Below are 23,844 nucleotides of genomic sequence, written 5' to 3'. Positions count from 1 at the left end.
CCCCATTGGAAAGATGACCTTTCTTCAACCAACCACTTTAGTTCAAACTGTAGATGAACAGTAGCAGAAGTTAGATCCTTCTGTTTTATCATAGCTGGGTATTTGGGAGTCCCTGATGGAAGTGTTCAAGCACAGCACAGTTTATTGCTTATCAGTCACTAATAAAAGAGATGCTCCCCCAAAGGGATCTCCCAATTTGCAGGTGTAATATTTTTTTGTTTGAGGTTCTGGTTACTGTGGAGGAACGTTTGGGGAAGTGCATGGTTAGGCAGTGCAATAACTGTGTTACCTGTTTCGGGAATCAATAGCAAGGGGTTTACTATCAACAAATATCGTAATGGGTACACATTCTATTAGGAAGATCACGTCATGTTGGAGGCCGCCCTCAGTTAATTGTGGTGCATGAAAATTGACCTGCTAATCAAAGAGGGGAAGCTCCCATTCAGCAAGGAGGTTTGTCTTCGGCTTGTGGGGGAGGTTGCAACCAAGGTATGCCTATTACTCACTTGTGGAGCAAACTAACTTGCAGTCATCCTAAGTGTTGAGTGCAATGCTCAGATAGTTCTACTTGTCTATGGGTTTAGTCTCCCTGAAGCTATGAAAGAGATGGCCATAATACCATTTGCTCAGCAAATCTTTCTAGCATTCTCTGTGTTCTTGTGGCAAAATGCTCTGGGTAAGTGCAAGTTTTATTTCGTAGACTTTTAGATATGTTCAATGTTGAGAAGAAATGTAAAATTCAAAGGAGGTAGATTTGTTTTTGTCACTTTTGCTGCTTTAATACTGTGAAATTCATTTATGAGTAAAGTCCATTCATTCTAAGTATCAAAATGTATTTTGCTTATCGCACTTCAGTTGCAAACTATCCCAGAAATTACAGACAGAAATATCAATTTGCACTTTCATTGGATTTCTTTCCAATTTAGCATTAATTTCTTTGGAATGTGAAGGTGTTCTGAAAAAACAAAGAGTGGAATTTGACAGTGATGCAATGTCTCCATGCAATAACAGTCAGGGTAATTTCGAGGTCAAAGATCAGTTCTCCTTTACTTTAAGCTCAAAGGTTTAGTGATTCTCAATTATTCATCAAAAGGATTTCTTACAACATGAAGCATAATGAGAGTTTCAATTGTAAATTGTCAAATGGGGTTTTTGCCATTAATACTTTACATGTGAGAATCTGATTTTATTGATGAATGTATACTATAGGGGAATGGGATTAATGGGAGATCTCTGAGCGCAGACTCAATGGGCAAATGACCATGTTCTATGTCATAAAAGAATATAATTAATATAAAATATATGACTGTTCACATGTCATAAAAGGTATCTCACGTACAAATCCGTTACTAGATAGCACTAATTCAATCAATATTACTGAATAATGGGTATGAGAAAGAACTCAGGCTTTTATCACTAAGTTAGCATTAAATGGGTCATACAACCCATAATTGAGCTTAACAGATTAAAAAAGCTTTTAGATTGCTGTCGCAAGTAAAACAGGATGGCAAACAGTACTGTTTCCCCTTGCTGTATCTTTTCATGGCGTGCTGTGGTTGAACATCTGTGTCACAGTACTTCCTTGACTTACTTTAGCTGTTGTGCTGCTATCATGTAGCAAACAAATGATAAGGTTTGAAATTGGGGTGGGATAAGGCAATATATACCTTTGTTCATAGAGGAGCATCTCATGTACAATCAGCTGCACCCCACCCCCCCCCCCAACCCTACACTAGAATCATTAGGATGCCACATGAATGCATACAGTATGTGTATTTAACGTATACCAGGAAAAGTGATTAAGTTTAAATTCCCTGCACACAGTCTTATGTGAAAGAGTAAGAATGTGACCAAAACCCGTATCTGTGTTGCTAAACGTTCTATATCATACCAGCAGGACATTGCATTTCATTTAAAGTCCTGAAGAGTCAAACAATCTGGAACCAGGCCATTCGGCCCACCATGTCCACAATGACCAGTGGGCACCTGTCTGTATCAATCCCATCTTCCAGCACTTGGCCCGTAACCTTCTATGTCTCGGCGATTCACATGCTCATCTAGACACTTCAGTCAGTGACTCTGCTTCCACTGCTCTCTGGGTGAAAAAGGTCGCCCTCAGATCCATTCTAAATCTCTTACCCCTTACCCTAAATCTATGTCCTCTGGTGTTAACTCTCAGAAATTCAGTTCCATTGACTTCTTTGGAATGAAATTTCAGGGCTGGAGTATAAAGTATGCCATTGATAAATATTCCTTTTGTACTGGGAATGAGATTCTGGGCAAGTTTTAGATTTCATGAATTATGCAGATGTCAAGGAAAACCCCTGTGTAGGTGTTTGAACTCGTAGTACAAAGGGAAGAATGGGGTGGAGGAGAGGCCAGGCTGAATGTATTGAACTGAGATATTGAAGGAAAATGTAACATGATTCATTCATAATTTAACTTCCAACATAAATAGTAATGCCTAGAAATTCATCCTCACTTAGTACAGCTAACCACAACACATCAGCATGTAAGACTCTAGCTTTCAATTCTGGAGACAGAGTACAACACACTGACATGGTTATAACTTGCAAATAGCACTGCCAAGCAGGATTGAATTTCTAGATAATATTCAACATATTTAAATTAACTCTATCTAAATTTATAGACAACAAAGTATAACATCAAATAAAATTCATACACTGCATCCATTGACTACCAACCAACTTCATAGAACAGTACAGCACAGGAACTGGCCCTTCGGCCCATGATGTTGTGCAGAAGAAATTAAGCTAAAACCTTGCCCCGCACATCTCCTTTGAACTTTCCCCCTCTCATCTTAAATGCATGTCCTATAGTATTAGACTTTTCCACCCTGGGAGAAAGATACCAGCTGTCTATTCTATCTAAGCCTCTCATAATTTTATAAACTTCTATCAGGTCTCCCCTCAGTCTTCGTCGCTCCAGAGAAAACAACCCAAGTTTGCCCAACCTTTCCTTATAGCACATGCTCTCTAATCCAGGCAGCATCCTGGTAAACCTCCTCTGCACCCTCTCCATAGCCTCCAAGACATTCCTATAATGAGGTGACCAGAATTGAATGCAATACTCCAGATGCAGCCTAACTAGAGTCTTATAAAGCTGCAATATAACTTCCTGACCCTTGAACGCAATGCCTCGACTAACAAAGGCAACCATGCCATAATCCTTCTTTACCACCCTATCGACTGGTGCGGCCACTTTCAGGGAGCTGTGGACTTGCACTTAATTGGTATGTCACTGGCTGTGAAGTACTTTCAAAATGTGAAAATGCGACAAGATAGCAGATAATTTCAAGCTCTCTCCTTCTGTACTATGTCAAATCTAAATAATATTATACAAGCTTCTCAGGAGAAACATTAGTAAGAATTTTACTCCTAAAATACATTCCCATTAAAGATCCACCAAATTATTTTACAACAAAGTTCTAACATGAAAGAAGCTCTTTTTTTTCAAACACGATGTCCAATTCCACAGAGAAACCTATTATGCCTACCCTTTTGCAACATGAAATGTAAAAGAAAGGTGTGCTAATGCAGGAAGTACATTTTGGTTAAATCAAGCTTCCCTCTGGAAAGCTAGAAGAAAAAAAATATATCCTTCACTTAATGTACCTTTATATTATAATCTTTTAAAACCAACAATTTTAACTGCAACCTTTTCCACAAAAATTGTTCTTTTCTTTGAATGAGGTGGTTTGCTCAGTATTAATGAATAGGAAAAAGCCATTACCAAAGTATATTTTACCACTTTTGTAATACTTTAATGAAAAACATAAAATAACGGCAGTAAATTTTATTAATGCATTTTCTTGAGGGTATTGTAAACTTTTCAGTCCTCAATAACGATATCCTTTAAAGGAGGAGCTGTTCATTTCTGAGAACATTATAAATTATATTCTTGCATTTTTCCTTAAATATATAGTAATCACTAACCCATATTTGCAGGAAATGGTGTTTCTGCAACTTCCTTGTGGCATATTATGCAGATTCGAGCTCCGTGCAGGGTCTGAAAATGAAGGCAACAAAGTAATCTGTGATCTGATTGATTTAATTTTAAGAATTTTAAAAAAACAGACATAGCAATAACGAAGAAAGAAATGAAAATTAGAGTCATAGAGTTATACAGCACAGAAACAGGCCCTTTAGCCCAACTCATCCATGCTGACCAAGATGTCTATCCGAGTTAGTCCCATTTGCCTGCATTTTTCCCTTATCCCTCTAAACCTTTTCTATCTACCTGCCTCTACAGCTTCCTCTGGCAGTTCATTACATATACCCACCACCCTCTGTGTGGAAAAATTTGCCCCATCGGTAACCTTCAAATCTTTCCCCTATGCCCTCTTGTTTTAGACTCCCTACTCTGGGAAAAAGACTGACCATCCACCTTATCTATGCTCCACATGATTTTATATACCTCTATAAAATCACCCCTCAGCCTCCTATGCTCGAGGGAAAATAGTCCCAGCCTATCCAGCCTCTCCTTATTACTCAAGCCATCCAATCCCGGTAACATCCTTGTGAACCTTTTCTACACCCTCTCCAGATTAACGACATCCTTTCTATAGCTGGGCAACCAGAACCGTGCAGAATAACTGGTCTCACCAATGACTTGTATATTTGCAACATGACGTCCCAGCTCATGTACTCAGTGCTTGACAGATGACGGCAAGCGTGCCACATGCCTTCTTCACCGCCCTGTCTACCTGTGTTGCCACTTTCAGGGAACTATGTACCTGTACCCCTAGCTATCTCTTTTCTACAACTCTCTTCAGGGCACTGCCATTTACTGTCTAAGTCCTGCCCTGGTTTAACTGACCAAAATGCAACACCTCGCACTTGTCTGAGTTAAATTCTATCTGCCAATCCTTGGCCCACGTCCTCAGTTCATCTTGATCCTTTTGGAACCTTCACTGTCCACTACACCACTAATTCTGGTGTCATCCACAAACTTACTAATCATGTTAACAACATTGTCATCCAAATCGTTAATATAGATGACAAACAACAATGGACCCAGCACTGATCCCTATGGTACACCACTGGTCACAAACCTCCACTCTGAATAACAACCTCCACTACCACCCTCTGTCTCCTTCCACCAAGCCAAGGATGGTGATTTCATTGTTAAAAGGGATACAGAAAGAGAAATAAAGCAAGGTAAGAAAGACTGGATGAAAGAGAGAATAAAATGTTAACAGATAGAAAAAGTAAGAAAATGTTTTAAATTACGTGTTAAAAAATCTATAATGGCTAATATGAGAAGAAATGGATTCTGCACTTCATCTAAGTACAGAAACCATGCCATTCAATACAATTCAATAATTAGGCAGACAATGAGATTCCCTTTTCCCAAACTTAACGGCGAAGCACCATAACTCGACAGAAACTTTATAAGGTGGTGACATGCATTCCCTTATCTACCCGTCATCTAAAGCTGCTGCATCACTTAACCTCAAATAACAGTGCTAATATTCTCAGCATTATTTTGACAGAAAAACCTAGGCTAATAATAGACGCAGTTCCAAGATCAAAAGCATGAATCATTTGCCCCAAGATCATCAACATATTTTTACTGGGCCCTGGTCTGCATTACATTATGCTTACTTTATACCTATACGCAGCATAAAAATATACATGAGATATGGTACGTAAAACCAAATGGCAGTGTTAGTCTGACCTGATTTTGATTGTTTTCTTTATTGTAATTATGTAGAGGAGTCTCACAACTCCCCGCTCATTGGCATGAGTGATAACATGTCAGGTTTCCAAATTGATTTAGCAAATAGGTTTTGATGTTCACATTTCAAAATCTGATCACACTCATCCATGTCACAAAAACAAAATGCTGTAAACACTCAGCAGGTCGGGAAGCATTTGTGCAAAAAGAACCATAGCTAACATTTCAGGTAGAAGACCTTTATTCGTGTCAAGTCCCTTATTACTTCACTCACCATCAAACCAGCAAGTGAAAAAGTTGCCTTTTATTGAATTAGCAGACTGACTGGGACATGATCTGTTCCATGTCCAGGGCAACAGTGCAATTAGAACTTTGCAATCTACAATTGAGAACAAGTGAATTAAAGGCTGCGTTAAATCCAACCACTCTCACAATCTACAATAAAAAAAACTTGAATCTCGAGTGCAGGCAGTATCTACTCAACAATCTATAATATAAAATACTCAACAATTTGGCAATATGTTGACCGCTTCAAAAGCCTCTGGGATAGATAATGAAATGTAAATTGATTCTGATTAAGAAGAGGATAGTTTGCTGTGGTTCACATTAAAGTTCATTACTGGGGCTATATTAAAGGAACAACTCTTTACAATGAATAGTTTGGTTTCTAATCTGGGTGGGTGCAATCATGATATTAATTATAAAAGGTGTTACTTTCATGGTACTCGCAATCTTTGAAATTTATCACAAAAGTTAATCGCTATGTGGTATACTAAAGTAAACTTCAAATGTAAGTATATTGCAATCATAAATAACTTTGAAATTTATATCATTGTTAGCCACTAAACATCAATTTTTAGAACATTCTTTGTGTTTCCCAAAAGGCAGAATAAATATAAGTACATGTTAATTTTTTAAAAAATGGTTAATCTGAAGAACGTCAATTGCAGGCAGTTAGTTCAACAGGGAATTTAGATCTGCATTTCTACTGATATTCATTAGTCAGAAGCAAGAAACCCGAGTACATTGCAGTTTCAAATTTTATCTGTCCCATTCTCGAACGTGATAGCATTAGAGACAACCGTTAAGCATGTATTTTCACCAGAATTTCTATCCCCTTTACCTGTTTTCATCATTCTCAAATGCAATATTTTTGTGATTACTTTTCCAAATTAGTTATCACATTAAAAAAACTGATGAAATAGTAGTTATGAAGTAAATCGGAAATCCAACTGAAAGCTGGCATATTAACGATATGATTTCCATAACACGCTATTGCAATAGTCTAATATTCATTAATTATTGTTGCCTTAGTCCATTGTTGAAGCAACCATAAACATATAGATAACCTAGTTGATTCTCCCTGTCTAGGTAATGCAGTTGTGAACTTTCCTCTTTCTTTGGCTTTATTCAAGTGTTCTTGATATGCTCTGCTTATTCAGATGTTTCTGATAAGCCTTCTCTGATGCCACCAACTCAACCATCCTCTCAAATGGGACTAGGTCAGTTAGGCATCTTGGTCAGCACAGATGAGTTGTGCTAAAGGGCCTGTATATGTTCTGTATAGCTCTATGACTCTCTGTCAGAGTCTCTCTTCTCTATAACTGCATTCCAGCCAGCATACTGTGATTATTCTATTTCTTCAGAGGATTGTGTCCTCGCAATACCTGGTAATCAGCGCTGCAAACATTTGCTTTTTGAGATCCGTTAACAAAGTGTTAGAACATTTAAGTCAAAGAACGTTATCTCAACATCCATCTGTGTTTTTTCTTATATGATTTCCTCCCTAACCATAAAATCTTATACCATTTAATATTTTTGTGCATTGAATATGCCAACCATTTTAACAATATTCCTACCAACTAATCCACAAATTAACTTTCAACATGCTAACAATACCAACACAAGTCAAGCTGTCAACGAGAAATCAACAAAGTCCTGATAAACATTCATCATTCCACAGATTTCTCTTAATAGTTTTAATATTACTTTAAAGTTTATATATGCACACTGCACATTTTCCTGTTAAATCCTAAACACATGGTAATTCACTACCGTAGAAGTAGTGTGTGCATTGTGTAATACTGAACACCATTGTTTTAATGCAATTTTATCAAATTATACCAGCAACAATTTGAAAACAGACATACAACACTTCATTTTGTCCACTTTTTATTTGTAATATGATAGTAGCTACCAAATAAATAAACATGCTGCATCACACTTTAAATAACATGGCTCCACCAGTAAAAGCTAGCAGCAATCCCTCCGCTGTGGAAATGTCATTCAGTTGTTCTCCAGATAATTTTAGTCATTTAACAACAGTACCATGAAGTTTAAAAAAAACATAGCTCATACAGCACCACTTGACTATTCAAAAGTGTATTGCCTGAGTTCAATCTTTATTCAACAGAATGTATTTTATTTAACATTAAAGGGCACTTTTACAGAAAAAGTATTTAAATCAGCCTCACATATTTCAGTAGTATTTCTCATATATACCTATTTAAAGGTGCATGTTACATCCAGTGCCAATTTTACAATACAAATCCATTTTGAAAATGAATGGAAAATGAGGATAATTGAATTGTATTGTAAAACAGAAAATACTAGAAACACTTAGCAGGTCAGGCAACATCTGTGGAAAGAGGAACTGAGTTAACATTTCAGGCCAAAGATATATTGGAGAAATATTATCTTCCTATTGCTCATGACTTTTAGTCTTGCTTTCTATTGTTTGCTTCCTACTGCAGCCTCCCCTCCATGAACTCTGTCTATACTTCTCGCTGTCTCAATAAAGCAGCCAGCAAAATCAAAGACCCCACCCACCCCAGACGTTCTCTCTTCTCCCCTCTACCATTGGTCAGAAGGAACAAGGGCTTGAAAAGTTCAAGGACATCTTCTATCCCACTGTTATAAGACTATTAAATAGTTCCCTAGCACAATTAGGTGGACTCTTGACTTCACAATCTACCTCATTTTGACCTTGCACCTTATTGTCTACCTGCATTGCACTTTCTCTGTAGCTGTTACACTTTATTCTGCATTCTGTTAATGTTTTACCTTGTACTACCTCAATGCACTGTGTAATGAATTGATCTGTATGAAGGGAAAGCAAGACAAGTTTTTCACTGTCTCTCAGTACAAGTGAAAATAACAAACCAATTTATCAATTCCAAATTTAATTCTCTATCTGACTCCCACTTTGACCTTTCTGACTGTGACCTCCTGCATGGTTATACTGAGGCCCAATGCAGGCCAGGGGAACAACCTCTCATCTTGCGTGTGAGCACTTTGCAGCCACCTGGGCCCAACATCGAGTTCTACAACTTCAAATAACTTGTTTTCTCTGTTTGTATCAAAACTGGCCAGTTTTGTTGTAGGCATCCACCCATAATATTGGCTCAGTTTATCCACCTCCATTAGCATCATCTGGGCATTTCATACATCTTTCCATTAAGTTGTTTGTATTCTCTCTTTCTAACTGCCCTCACATCACAGTTTTATGTTCCTTTGTTCATGTTCTCTCTCTCTCTAACTGCCCTCATTAACCTATCAAATGGATGACTCCGTCTATAGCTTATCTGCATGGCAACCCTGATCTCACCCTTTTAGAGATATTGTCTTTGGCCTCTGCATTTCCCCACCCTCTCTGCAACTTAAAGCTAACTTGTCTTCTCTCATCTGATGAAGAGTCTTTGACTTTAAATTTAATTCAGTTTCTCTTTCCACAAAATCTGACTGAACTGTTGTGTATTTCCAGAATTTTTTGCTTTTATTTCAGATTTCCAGGATCTGCAGTTTTTTTTTATTTTCATCCAACAGTACATATCTCGTACAGGACTTTCATTGTATTCAAAGAACTGATTTGATTTATAGAAAAGGGAAAAAACTGCAGAGATCAATGGAAACAATTAATCTGGCCAACAGAAGTATGAAATAACCTGCTTCATGAGTCAGAGAGTGGACAATTGTTTCTGGTAGTCATCCACATTACTTTTTTTTTAATTTGATTATCAATTTATTCTTTGAATTAATTTAGCTGGGCTGCTAATTGACCACATTTGTGGAAGGTCTTTGAGCTTCCTCATCTCATTATTTTTGTGAGAGGGATAGGTAGAGCAGACGACACCACCTTTTCCCCAGGCGGCAATGGCCAATACCAGAGCACATCAGTTTAAGGTCAGTGGAGGGAAGTTTAGGGGAGATGTCAGAAGTAGGTTTTTTACACAAAGAGTGGTGGGTGCCTGCAATGCACTGCCAGGAGTGGTGGTAGAAGCTGATACAATAGGAACATTTAAAAGGCACATGGATGTAAGAAAAAGGAAGGGTTATGGGGTGTGTAGGAGGGAAGGGTTAGATTGATCATGGGGTAGGTTTATATAGGCTGGCATAACATTGTGAGCCGAATTGCCCATACTGTGCTGTACTGTTCTATGTTCTCATTATGTGAATGTTGTTTTTATTGGTAGGTGAATCACCTATTCTGTGGCAGTACCCAGCGACCATTGAGAAGAACCATGGAGAATCAGCTACTATCTTCTGTAATCTTTCCAAAGAAAGAATAAATGAAAATATGAATCTGGTATGGTATAAGTACACATGGAAGGACAAAAACAAGCTTGGAGAAATCAATCTAAATACAAGAAACTTCACAGCTATTGACCAAATTTGCTTGTCATGGGATGATGGCAACTACACAGCAAAAATGTCAATTCAGCAACTGAAGGCAAATGACTCTGGAATGTATGGTTGTGAGCTGCTTTCAGTTGCTGAGGGTGTGGAAATTAGCAAAGCCAATGCAACAAACATCACTGTTACCTTTACTGGTATGTCTACAGCTGCTTCAAGTATCTCATAATTGTTTATAAATCTTTGCATATCTTGCTACAAGGTTATCACTGAGGAAAGATATAAAAATTATCAAGATGATTTATTTTATGGTTTAAATTCCACTGAGCACAGTTTAACATATCTTGCAGTTCATAGAGTAAAATCCAGTAGACTGGTTGCTTTCTTAATTCATTACTCAAAGATAAAGTATCATAGATAAAGTAGTGGAAAAGAGAGCTCAAGTTACACACAAACTTTATTAACAACTCCACTAGTAATCAGAAGGAGTATTTGCGAAAATTTATCACAACCATACAGTGAGCTTTATAGCTAGATAAAGAAGTTCAAATTAAATCGTAAGAGTTTTAATGTAGTCATTTTTCCTCTCAAACCCTTTGTTAAACTCTGCTTCATATTAGTTATCCCACTTTTCTTTCATTATTTACTAAATTGCACTTAGTCATTTGCTAAATTACATTCATCCTTTTCTTGAATGTCCCCGAGGTTAGTGCAGATTGTTTGAAATCATGCAATATTGTAAAAAGCATGTTATTACTTGCAATTGATATTCTCCAGACTGTTCTAAATTTGGGGCAATTATCTCCACTGTTTAATATTTACAGGTTTACTGTTATAAGCTTTTCTCATTTATACATGTTAGAGTTTCTTTTCATAATTTTTGAGAGAAATATATATAGAATGAGATCCTAGGATGGAAATCAAAGCTTGCATCAATTCAAAAATGTTACTTAAATCTTCTTGAAGTAAGTGTACATGTTACGACATGGATTTGTCAATATCTATTTAATGTTTCCACTTAATATTCCTCCTGGGTTATATTCATTTCTAAGAACAAATGACTCATTTTATAGAAATAATTTTAAAAATACCCTGATTTGACCAGACGCCTGTATTCAATTCCGCGTGTTTATTAAAATGGACATGGGTTTTTGTGCTTCTTGGGATTAGTTGGGGATAGACCTAGCTCCGGAACAAAGAGCAAGTTGTATCACATGGACAATTAAAGGAGTTTGTTGAGGTAATACCTTGTCAAGACAAACATATTACATTCATTGGCTTAGGCTGACTTTTTTAATAACTTAATTAAAATACACAGACTGAAATTGCTTCTGGTGTGGTCCTCTTACCAGTGGAACAATAGTAATTTGTCTGAAATTTGTTTCTATCAGAGCCAATGGAAACAACATTTCAAAGCAAACTCCAACACCCATTATATTGAGTATTTAGTACATGCACGATCCTTGGTTGTCACATTGGATTCCTAGATTAGGTCTGTATCCTTAAAGATAAAGTAACCATTTGTATGGAGTAATCTAGAGCATTTTTACAAAGAGCAGATTCACTACCCCAATCCAGAGTCTAGCCAGAAATGATATCTTTTCCAGTCTCCTTGGAGCAATGCCATGTAAATAACATGGCCTTCCATATTTTTTGGCTGACTAAACAACCAGCTATTTATTTATTAAGATTCTAATTACTAAATTTAACAGGCCTTCCCTCTTGCTTTAATACATTAATCCATACACAATGCAGAGAACTCTTCCCAAAATTCAAGTGGTATTACTCTCCTTTGTTTAAGAATAATTGAATACTAGGTCCAAAATATTCAATCAACGAGAAAGCAATGATTTTCATAGAATTATACTGCATGGAAACAGACCCTTCGGCCCAACTCATCCATGCTAAACAAGTTGTCTACCCAAGCTAGTCCCGTATCCCTCTAAACCCTTCCTATCCATGTGCCTTTCTAAATGTCTTTCAAATGTTATAATTATACCTGCCTCTACAGCTTCCTCTGACAGCTTATTCTATATACCCACCACCCTCAAGTCCCTTTATTTTGTACACTAATGTAAGTCAGGCAAATGGCTTTATTGAAAATGAGAAGCAAGCAGGAAAACTTTAAATTAACATTACTCACTGAAGATATTACTCATGATTATTAATAATTAGATACATCTATAAATCTGTGAAGGGAGGCTGTGAGTCATAAGTCAGTGTACTATATCTTAGTAAACATCCTCCAGAATCATTCTTTCTCAATGAATATTCCATTCATTAGTTCACATACGTGGGCTAAAGTACAAAAATGGTTAATGAGCTAACGTTGCCTCGAACCTTGTTAAGGAAAGAGCAGTTTCCGTGGTTTTTCAAACCACACACTGTGTAGAATAACAGGTAAAGGAGTTTCCCAGCACACTACATAAATTCTTAACTAGACACAATACCCACTTGTAGAAAATTGCATTTATATGCTATATAACTTGGACTTGTCAATTATTCTATGAGTTATAGTACATGTTATGGCTTAAAACAAAAATCAAACAGATAGGACTTGTCAATGTAAATACTATTAGCTAAAAATAAAAATGCCAGATAATTGAAGAATTAGACTGAACAAGCTAATAATGGAGCCTACATTTTATTCAAGTATCAAATTCCAGGATACTCTTGCAAGGGAGATAGTTTCCACGAAAAGCTCAATCACGGGAGAAATTTAGCCTTTCCAAACCTTCAGACTTTTTTTCAGCTGTCAGTATTTTGCTAAAATTTTCTTGTTTGAGTATCTCTATAATGTAACAGGAAGCACTACAACAAAGGAAGCTCAATGTTATAAGCATGTATAATATCTGCAGGCTATAGCCTTCACCTGAATACAAAGTGTCATGCATTTCCTTCAAAACATGCAGTCTTTGCTTTGCAGGAATGTGATTATAATCTTTGGCTCTGCAAAATAGTTGTTCCACTGTAGAGGAGGTGCAACACTTATCCCTTCATCTCCTGCCTCACCACCATCCAGGAACCTTAACAGATCTTCCGGGTGAGGCAGAGATTCACATGAACCTCCTCCAACCTGCATTCAATGCTCGCAATGCAGCCTCCTCTACATAGGCATAGATTAAGCAACTGTCTTGTCGAGCATCTGCACTCTGCCACAACTGCCATCTTGAGCTTCCAGTTGCATGTCACTTTAACTGGTCACCCATTCTAATTTGAACATCATTAAAGGACTAGTACAAGTAAACAAACACTGATAGGTTTAATTCCCTCAGAGAATGCTATTTTCAGTGCACCTGCTCATTTACTTACATAGGTTCCCACAGGAGATATTCTATTGCAATTATTAGTAAGTTAAATGGTGCAGGTAGGAATTTATATAACTGCTTTAATATTTGTAATAGAAAATGCAGTTAGAAAAATTAAACTTCATTAAGTTGGAAATGTTGAAATGAAGAATGCAATTATCAATCAAGATATTCTTCAAATGTATGTCCATTAATGCAGTCAAAAAAATTCCTCAATGGCATTTTATCTGGAATTTCTTTTTATTTCTACATTGCCCTCTCTTCATTATTTTATCCCTATTCCTCCCCAGCTAGATCTGTTCTGATCTGATCTGCTTCCAACTACCCATATATATTGCTTAAAACAATCACTGAATATAAGTTCTATCAATTCCTTTCTTCCTGACAGAGACCATTACAATACCCGCTCACATTAAGGTCACTGCTGGAAGTTCTGGGAAAAATATTTAAATTTACTGTTAACTAAATATTCAATCCCAATATTACAAGTAACGATACAAGTTAATCAAATCCAATTTCAATTCCAGGTAAATAAATGCTAGTATCAGGCTGAATTATAATAGGGCATGATAACTGGGATTACAGTTTGAATGAAATTCATTACATGAATTAAATTCAATCTACTGAATATTATAAATTGAGTATAAGGCTGTTGTTATCAAATGAAATGAGAAATTGTTCATTTTTTGTAGAGGGACGGCTGACTGTTCCAGAACAAAGAAACAGTACGAACAGCACGAATAATGTGACAGATTTCCTGCAAAAGGGAGCAAATATTCAGATAATCCTTGCAACAGTAATAGCTACTTTTGTCATCATCTGTCTACTAATTTTCATTTTAATCAGATACCGACCAAAAAAACAAGGTGAGTTGCATAAGTTTTTTTTCTATTGAACTAATTCAACAGCTCAAGTAAATAATCTGCTCATTGCCTTAAAAAAATTTGTTCTGATACACATCTTGTCTATTTTGTATTGTCTGCACAAATAAATTCCAGCAGCTATATTGTACTGATGAAAAAGCAGAATGGAATGCCAATTACTTTCCCCACTATCTTTGGTCATTTATCGTTCCCAGGTTTCCTGCAGATTTTTGTCCTGACATAAATGAACACAGTCCCCATCAAATGTATTCGCATTATCTATAGCGTTCATTTGCATCATTCGTTTAACATTGTTTCATTAAAAATTAAAGAAACAGACAGTGATGTTGTTGCTATATGTTGTAGAAAAGCTTCTTTAAAGAGCTCACATTTGGCCAGGTTTTATCTTTATCACCTAACTTTTAGTTATAAATCATGCAAAGCAAAAGACTTTCCTCGAATTGATTTTAAAAATTTCTCCTTGAACATTTTGCATTATTGGTGCAAAGACCAACAATTAAATATTTTTGACTGGAGCCCCTTACAGATACATATAGTAAATATAATCCAGTCCCTTTACTTTCCAATGCAGATGGGACTACCACACCAGACTTAATATAATCTAGAAAGAAACGAAAGAACAAAGAAAGAAGGAAGGTCATACCTCAATGGAGGAAGACAGGCTCTTCCTTGCAAGAAGGATGAAAACGCACTGCCAGGGGTGGTGTTAGAGGCTGATACAATAGGAACATTTAAATGATTCTTAGATAGGCATATGGTTGTAAGAAAAATGGAGGGTTATGGGCTGTGTAGGAGGGAAGGATTAGATTGATCGTGGAGTAGGTTTATATCAGTCGGCATAACATCGTGGGCAGAAGGGCCTGTACTGTGCAGTACTGTTCTAAGTTCTATGTTCTAAAATTAGGAGCCAATCAGCTTGGGCTGTTTTTGCAATCAGAATGAGACTGGCACAGACCTTGGATAAATCATCCTTCCCATCAGGGGGGCAAGTGGTAGAAAAGGAAAGATTTAAAGAAGATCCTAAAATTACCAACAATGCCACTGAAGATAAACTAAAACACAAAACAACCTGAAGTTATAATTTCCTCAGAACCAAATTATTTCTACCCAGACAGATTAAATTACAATGAAAACTAGTTTCAATCTGACAAAATGAACGAGTTATTATGAGGCCCAGATGCTGTTCCATTGTTCACCATCATCCATGCTTGGCACCTGGACATTGCTGGCAAAGTCATTGTTTATTGCTCAACCCCACTTGCCATGAACAGCTACCAATATAACAAGTGCCTTACTAAGACACTTCAGAGGGCAATCAACCATGCCAGTGTGGGACTGTAGATACATTTAGGAGAGACCAGGTAAAGAAGTTGGGTTTCTTTCCCAAAATGACTTTAATAAATTTGTTGGCTTTTGACAATTTTATTGTAACTTTCTTACTGACACCAGGTTTCTGGATTACTAATATAAATGAACTAAGAATTATTTTAAAAAATACTACTGGATTGCAATAAAAGCACATCTGTTTAACTAATTCCACCCTCACCCAGTCTGATCTGTACATGACTCAGACAGATGCAGCAATGCAGCTGAGTCTTTACACCCCTCTGAAATAGCCTAAGAAGCCAGTCAGCTTAATGGGCAAAAAGGGATGGGCAATAAGTGCTGGACTAGCCTGTGTTGCCCGCATTGAATTAACTAATAAATAATTACCATTCATTAAAACAATTTTCCATACAGTCTCCTGAACTAATGCAGCAAACCAGTTGATTGAGAAATTTAGTCTGACAAAAATATAAAGATAGACACAGAGATTAATTTATTCTGTTTGTTTACAGAGCTTGAAATGACCATCACTGTTGATGAGTCTCAGACTCTCATAAGTGTAAACATTACAAAATATATACGAAGAATTTAGCAGCACCTCACATTGGAACCATGCAGCTGGTATAAATTTATTGTCTCTCCCAATGTTTTTTAGAGTGATTATGTTCTGAATTCCTTGAATATTGAGAATGAATAATGATTAAAAAGTAGACCATCATTTCTGAAATGAGATATTAGCTTCCAGTAAGTCTGTAGCAAAGACAATATGTTAATTTAGTTCCTTGTTAACCTCAATATTTACTTGTGCTTTGATTCCACTTCAGCTGCCTCATTCTGATTTAAAGATGTTAGAGTGCTCCACATTATTCTTTCTAACAGAGCAAGAAAGATGACCTCAACAGTGCCCCATCATTTCTTTATTCAGTTTTTCCAAAGCTCTGCAAACAACTTGTTCAAAAATAAAAAGTCTAATGCCTGATCAGCAATGTTATACACAAACCCACCTTGCCAAATATAGGAATAAGGTATTGGTGTTAAAGGTGACCACTTACTAAACTTGCAGAAATTGGATGGGATGGAACTCAGTTTTACATGTGTTGGGGGCTTTATTTTTACAGGAGATTTCTACAAATGCTCTGGCACTAGATAATGGCTGGAGATGGTTAGTCCTCCATGTTCTATTATACCCAGCTTTTGAAGAAGTATTTTACAATTCTCTTTCCCTTTATAGATCCAGATGCCAGTCCCCCTACAGCGAATACCAATTGTCAGGTAAATACCTTTCAGATGATTATTGTATAATATCAGAAAGTATCATGAGGAGAATAGGAGAGAGGGGCAGGGAGAGGGAGAGGAAAAGAGAAAGCAATACACAGACCATCATTAAAGTGTCTCTTTGGGAATGCTGGGTTGGAATACCATGTAAATGGTGTAGATAGTCATTTCAGACTGTTACTCTCCCCATTTACACTGGGCTACTCAAGCTGGAACCTATCCCCATTGTGTCCACACCCGCAATATCATGAGGAATAGCATTAATGTGCACTTATTGTTAAGGACAAGGTAGATGCACAAATTTAAGGCTCACGCGTGTGTGTACATATACAGTATATAAGTGGGAGTCCTTGTCATTGTCACCTGTGGTTCAGTGGTAACATTATCACCTCTTAGTCAAAAGTTTGTGGTTTCAAGTCCTGCTCCAATGACCTGAACACAAATCTAAGGTTAATACTCCTCTCCAGGGCTGAAGGAATGCTGCACTGTTTGAGGTGTTGTCCTTCCAATAACATCCTGCCATGTAAAAGATCCAATGGCTTCATCTTGATAACTAGCAGAGGAGTCTTCCCCAAAATACTGGCCAATGTTCTTTCCACAACCAACATCACATCTGGGTATGATCACACTACTGATTGTACAACGTCCTTGTATGGAAATTGGCAGTCAGTTTTTCTGCATTTCTTTCTTTTGATAAGATAGGGTATCTTTATTAGTCACATGTACATCGAAACACACAGTGAAATGTATCTTTCTGCGTAGAGTGTTCTGGGGGCAGCCCACAAGTGTCACCACACTTCCGGTGCCAACATAGCATGTCCAATACTTCCTAACCCGTATGTCTTTGGAATGTGGGAGGAAACCGGAGCACCCGGAGGAAACCCACGCAGACACGGGGAGAACGTACAAACTCCTTACAGACAGTGGCCAGAGTTGAACCCGGGTCACTGGTGCTGTAAAGCGTTATGCTAACTGCTGCACTACTGTGCCTGTCCAGAAATTCTACCTCATAATATCCATGGCTAAATGTTCTTGAAGTAGCAAATTAAATTGCTTAAGTTAAAAATTGATTGAAAAAATCCCATTTTAATCAGTTTCTTACCAGTATTACAGAAATTAAAGGAATCAAAGAACATTTTGATTTCAAATAATGCATGGAGTTTGACACAATAAAGTATCGACAGCTAAGTATACAGCAATGAGTTCAATCTCTGTGGAGTGGCTGTGATCATTTGTGGTTGGTTGTGACTCATTTACCACCTGTATTTTAGTGAACATAATTTAAGTAGAATTTGTGGTCTTTTCCACCAGAGTTTAGAAGGAAAGCAATATGTAATAAAATTATGCTTCTCAACTCCTGAACAAAAGCTTTAAGAAAAAATCCCTGCATGCCTACTGCTGACATCTGTGGACCTCCTTTAAACAGCTCAGCCCTCCCAGATCAAATGAGCTGACTTTAGAACACACTTCAAGAGTGATCAAAGTATGGAATAAACTTCCAGGGAGAGGATTAGAGGTTTAAATCCAGAATAATTTGAGAAACATTTGGATACTACCATTTCAGATGTGAGACCTTTCTGGATGAATAAAGCTAATCGAAGGAGGAAGCCCCAAGAACATCCTACACTTCAGCAATGGCATATCCAAGCATATAAGTGCCAAAGTCAAGACCAGAGCAATAGAAAACATGTTGAGCCAGAAGTGCTGAGTAGATGATCCATCTTGACTTCCTCCTGAAATTCCCAACATCTCAGAAGTCAGTCTTCGGCTAATTCAGTTCTCTCCATGTGATATCAAGAAATGTCTGAAAGCGCTGGACACACCAAAGGCTATAGGACCAGGCAAAACCAAAACTGTAGTACTGAAGACTTACACTCCAGAATTAGCTGCACCTCTACACATGCTGTTCCAAAACAAATTAAACACTGGTATCTATCTGCCTGATATTGTGAGGATTACATAGATAGTCACATGAATGATAGAGAAATGGAGGGCTATGAGGGAGGGAAGGGTTAGATAGATCTTAGAGCACGATAAAATGTTGGCACAACATTATGAGCTGAAGGGCCTGTACTGTTCTGTTATGTTCTATGATTGTTCAGGAACATACCAATTGACAAAAAGTAGTACAAATCAAATCTGGCTAATTGCCACCCTAACTATCTCTCCATCCTTAATCATCAGCAATGTGAAGGAAGGTTTTGTTCCATGGTGCTATTAGATGGCAATTACTTACCATTAACTGTTCACCATTGCCCAATTTGGGCATCACCAGGATCTCTCCATTCCAGACGTCTTCACAACACAGCTCCAAACAAGGAACAATGAGCTGAGTTCCAGGGGTGAGGTGAAAGTTAGTTCCTTTGATAGCAAGGCAGCATTTGACTGAGTGTGGCATTAAAGACCCCTACTAAAACTGAAGTCAATTGGAAACAGTGGGAAAACACTGTGACAGTTGGGAACATAACTTGCACGAAGGATGATGATTTAGTTGTTAGAGGTCAGTCATTCCAGATACAAGACATAAGGAGTTTCCCACTGCAATGTCCTAGGCCTGGCTTCATCAATGGCTTTCCTTCCATCATAAAGTCGGAAGTGGGATGTTCACTGATGTTTGCAAAGTGTTCCCACTTGCAAGTCCTCAGCCCATCCCTGCATGCAGCAAAACCTTGACATCATTCAGGCATGAGTTGATTAGTGGCAAGTAACATTCACGTCCCAAGAGTGTCAGATAATGATCACCTCCAGTAATAGGGAGTTTAACCAACTGCCCTGACATTCAATAACAGTGCCAACATGGAGTACCCCACGATCAACATCCTGGAGATCACCATCAACCAAAACCTCAATTGGACCTGATAAATTAATGCTGTGACTATAGCAGTAGGTCAGAGGCTGAGAATCCTGAAGTGAGTCACTTCCTGACTCCTTAACGCCTTTGCACCATCTGCAAGGCGCAAGTCAGAAAGGTGTTGGAAAACTCTTCACTTGCCTGGACAAGTATAGCTTCAAAAACTCGCAAGTAATTTGTCAATGTTCAGGACAAAGCAGCCACTTTGAGTGGTACATCGTCCACTGCCCTAAACATCCATTACCTCCACCTTCACTACCCAGTGGCTCAATGTGTTCTGTCTACAAAATGCACCACACCTATTTGTCTAAGCTTCTCCTGCAGCACCTCCCAAACCCACAATCCCTACCACCAAGAAGAACAATGGCAGCAGGTGCACAGGAACACCATCACCCTTACAAGATGCACACCATCCTAATTTGGAAATATTTTTCCATTCCTTCTTCATCTAAACCCTGGAATTCCCCATCCAACAGCACTGTGGGAGCATCTTCACCAGAATGACTGTAGCAGTTCTAGAAGACAGCTCACCATCATGTTCTCATTGGCAATAAATGCTGACTTTGGCAACAATGCCCAGATCCTGAAAAGTGAATTGAAAAGAAAATTAGAAGGAACTGAATGCCGTTCAGCATCTGTGATGTTAAGCAGTTCAAGTATTTTAACAAAGAGTTAGAGGAAGTCACAGTGGCAAAACTGCTTCAAATGTTATTCTTATTTTCTCTAATCTGATAAGATTGTTGTATATTTCTCAGAACTGGGTTGTCAGAGAAGGGGAGTTGGCAATGTTGCTGCAGACATCTCCTTTCTCAAACTTCATTAACTCTCTGTGGGACCTACAGTGATGTGTTTATCTCCTCTGCTTTACTTCATACTGCACAACCTCCATTGTTGCACTGGTGAATGTGGAGGCTCACCACAGTCCTCCAGACACAAAAATAACAAAGCCTTTCTCTATAAGTTTCCATAAGTCTTGTTAATTAGGCCAGTTCCCTCCTCTCTCCAATGGGCCAGCACCCTATTAGTAATGGTCCTGATATCTGGAGCCCACCCTGGAAATGACTGGTACACTGATCCCAGAGTTGGTCAACACTTTGTCAGGCTGGCTCAGATTATATGCAGCCCCATTTCTACTCAGGTCTTTATCCAAACATATAGTCTAGTCATGAAAGGAGAAAAGTGCTGGAAATATGCAACAGGCAAAGCAACACCTGTGGAGAAAAAAAAACAGTTAATGGTTCGGGTCAATGGTAATTCATCAGTTCTGTCTGACCTGCTGAACGTCCAGAAGTTTCTGTTTTCATTTTAGATTTCCAGCATCTGCAGCATTTGTCTTTTGGATAAAATTTGTGCAAGTCTATTTATATTTATTTTTGCAGAGTGTGAGTGTAAGTGGAAAGGCCATCATTTATTGCCTATCCATAACTGCCCTTCGAGAGTGGTGCTCAGTTCTCTTCTTGAACCACGACTTCTTCTTGGATAGAGGTTGAGGAAGTCCCAGGAGGTGCAATAGATTGAGGAAGTCCCAGGAGGTGCAATAGATCTCCTTCCAGCCCAGACTCTTGTCTATTACAGTCCAGTTGATGACAGATCTAAGTGATGTGAGGAGATCACTCAGGACTTGACAATGGTGCATTCTGGAATCAGGGTACTGACAAGATGCTAACTTAACTCAATGCATTGTTAAAAGCATTTTGCAATAAAGTAGAAGTGGCAATAGAATTGCACCCCAAAATGCTCAATGGATATTTCTATTGCAAACACAACAAGCCTTTTCAGTCTGATAGTATTTGCAAACAATTGAAAAGGAACTACAGACTTCTGGTGCAATGCACTAACTAAAGGCAATTCTTATTCATATTCAATTTCTTTCAATTGTATTTCAGAAACAGAGCGATCCCATTTCCACCGTGTACTCCATCGACTATGCTGTACTCCAGGTCCCTGAGGAAAATATTCGGCAGAATCTAACAACTTCTGTCGCCTCTGATGATTCGTACTATGCTACAATTATATTTGCCCCTCAATAGCAAACTCCAGGGCAGAAAATTGCTAGTGATAACAGAGAGAATTCTGCATTTGGTTTAGTGACTCCTGACTACTTAGCTTTGTGAGGTCTCAGACATCACATTATATAATCACATGACCTTCTCTTATACCCTTTTACTCAAACATCGCAACTTAAGCCGAGAATGAGACTTTAACCACTGGGGGAGAAAATACCTAACCCATACAATCCTATATAAAAGTGGACAATACTAGAAACAGAATTTGTGGAACAGGAAACAAATTTAACATTTTATGTCAAAGATCCTTCATCGTACAATCCTCCTGAGGTGAGAACAATTAACTGATCCTGGAGGGAAGAGGGAGCCTTCAGAAGGTGCAGGAGGGACATGTCAAATTCTTTAGCGACAGCTTCAAGATGATATCATTGAAACATCATTCATTCACAGACAGATGGAACGTACAGCACTGCAAGGTCTGCTGCTACCAACCTTCCCCATCCTTAGCTCTGAATGGACTCTAAACATTGCTCATGTTAGTCATGATCTCATAGAATGGGTGCTGGATTTTATTTCTATGGATTAAAATCTCTATCGATAACACTGCACATATTTGTAGTGCCTCTAAAATTGAATGGCATTTTTGTACAGCAATGTCAGATATTTAAAATATTCTTCACTTAACCTGCGATGTGAAGAACATATTAGATTGTAATAGATACCAGTTACTTTACAACACCTTAGCACATTCAGGTGTCTCACACAATAATACTGGAAATGTACCTGCACCTTGTAAGCTGTAAAATTATATTCTGAAATTCAACATTGATATTACAGGTGCCCACACCTTTAAGGATTGTATCTGTGCTTTGAAAACCTTGTGATTCAATCAAGTCAATTAATGCAGTTTATTGTTAGCCTGTTTTAGAGTGTGTGTTTTATATGGAACCAGGTGCCTGGGTTTTGAGATTACGCTTGATAAGCTATAGCTCTTCTGAAAGTGTCTTTATTGACATGACCAACAGGATCATGTTTACAAAATACTTCAGATTGCACTTGCTGCCAGTATAGACTGCAATTCTTACAAAACATGTGTTAATTGTGTTAATTAATTAATTACATTCTATAAGACATGAGTCACATTAGGATTCAAACCTTTTGATACTTACTGCAATAGAAATATCTGTCCATGGACATCAGCAATCGATTCAGTGTGTCTGGTTTACAAAGAGGTACCCCATGACCAGATGGTTATGATTTCACATGTTCACTTTTTTAAAGTACAAATCAAAATTGATTTACAAGATTTTAATAATACAAGAGATCCAAATTCAGAGATCTTTGTATTTGGGAGCTTGAGTTATGGATTAGATCAGTCTAAAGTCTAATGGTGCACCATTTCACTTCCTTGAGTCTAATGTGAAACATCTTGTTGTGCTTGGAAGTCATTAGATCAGAATGGTTTTTCACAAATCCATCCATCCTGGTTTCATCAAATCTTGGAAGGTCGTACCAAATGTTCTGAGAAATGTATGTAAATAAAAGATAGCCTATTTATTAAATATACAGTGGGGAAAATGTTGATGCAACAATGTAACATCTTTCCATCATTAAATTTATTTGAGATGAAAATCTTTTGTCTCCATGGTGTTTTGTATAGTTTATTTATTTGTTCATGGTATTGGCAATGCTTGATTTATCCTTCATCCCTAATCTCCCCAAAATTGAGGAGGCAGTCAAGAGTTAACCACATTGTTGATCCTGGAGTGTCATAAAGGCCAGACTGGTATGGACAGCAGATTTCTTTCCCTGAAGAACATTAGCAATGGGCTTTACAACAATCACTTGGTTTTGAGGTTACC

At 37.8% G+C, this 23,844-nt stretch overlaps 1 protein-coding gene across 1 annotated transcript; it reads left to right on the top strand.

Moving 5' to 3' along the window:
• The first annotated feature begins 533 nt into the window (after positions 1–533).
• LOC127571789 (uncharacterized) lies at positions 534–23,517 on the top strand. The gene is made up of 5 exons (XM_052018494.1): positions 534–676; positions 10,173–10,529; positions 14,333–14,506; positions 17,082–17,122; positions 21,863–23,517. Exons 1-5 carry the CDS (start codon positions 598–600, stop codon positions 22,004–22,006), a joined length of 795 nt encoding a protein of 264 aa, XP_051874454.1. The 5' UTR covers positions 534–597; the 3' UTR covers positions 22,007–23,517.
• Positions 23,518–23,844: the final 327 nt, after the last annotated feature.

Source organism: Pristis pectinata, chromosome 6, assembly GCF_009764475.1.
Source record: "Pristis pectinata isolate sPriPec2 chromosome 6, sPriPec2.1.pri, whole genome shotgun sequence".
In the NCBI taxonomy this organism is placed as follows: Eukaryota; Metazoa; Chordata; class Chondrichthyes; order Rhinopristiformes; family Pristidae; genus Pristis; species Pristis pectinata.
This window is presented reverse-complemented; position numbering and strand designations above follow the sequence as displayed.

Excerpts from the sequence above, each read along its gene's own strand:
- LOC127571789 (XM_052018494.1), top strand. The coding sequence starts at position 598 with ATGAAAGAGATGGCCATAATACCATTTGCTCAGCAAATCTTTCTAGCA. Across the intron at positions 14,507-17,081 it reads ATACCGACCAAAAAAACAAG|ATCCAGATGCCAGTCCCCCT; the intron begins GTGAGTTGCATA and ends TTCCCTTTATAG. Across the intron at positions 17,123-21,862 it reads CAGCGAATACCAATTGTCAG|AAACAGAGCGATCCCATTTC; the intron begins GTAAATACCTTT and ends ATTGTATTTCAG.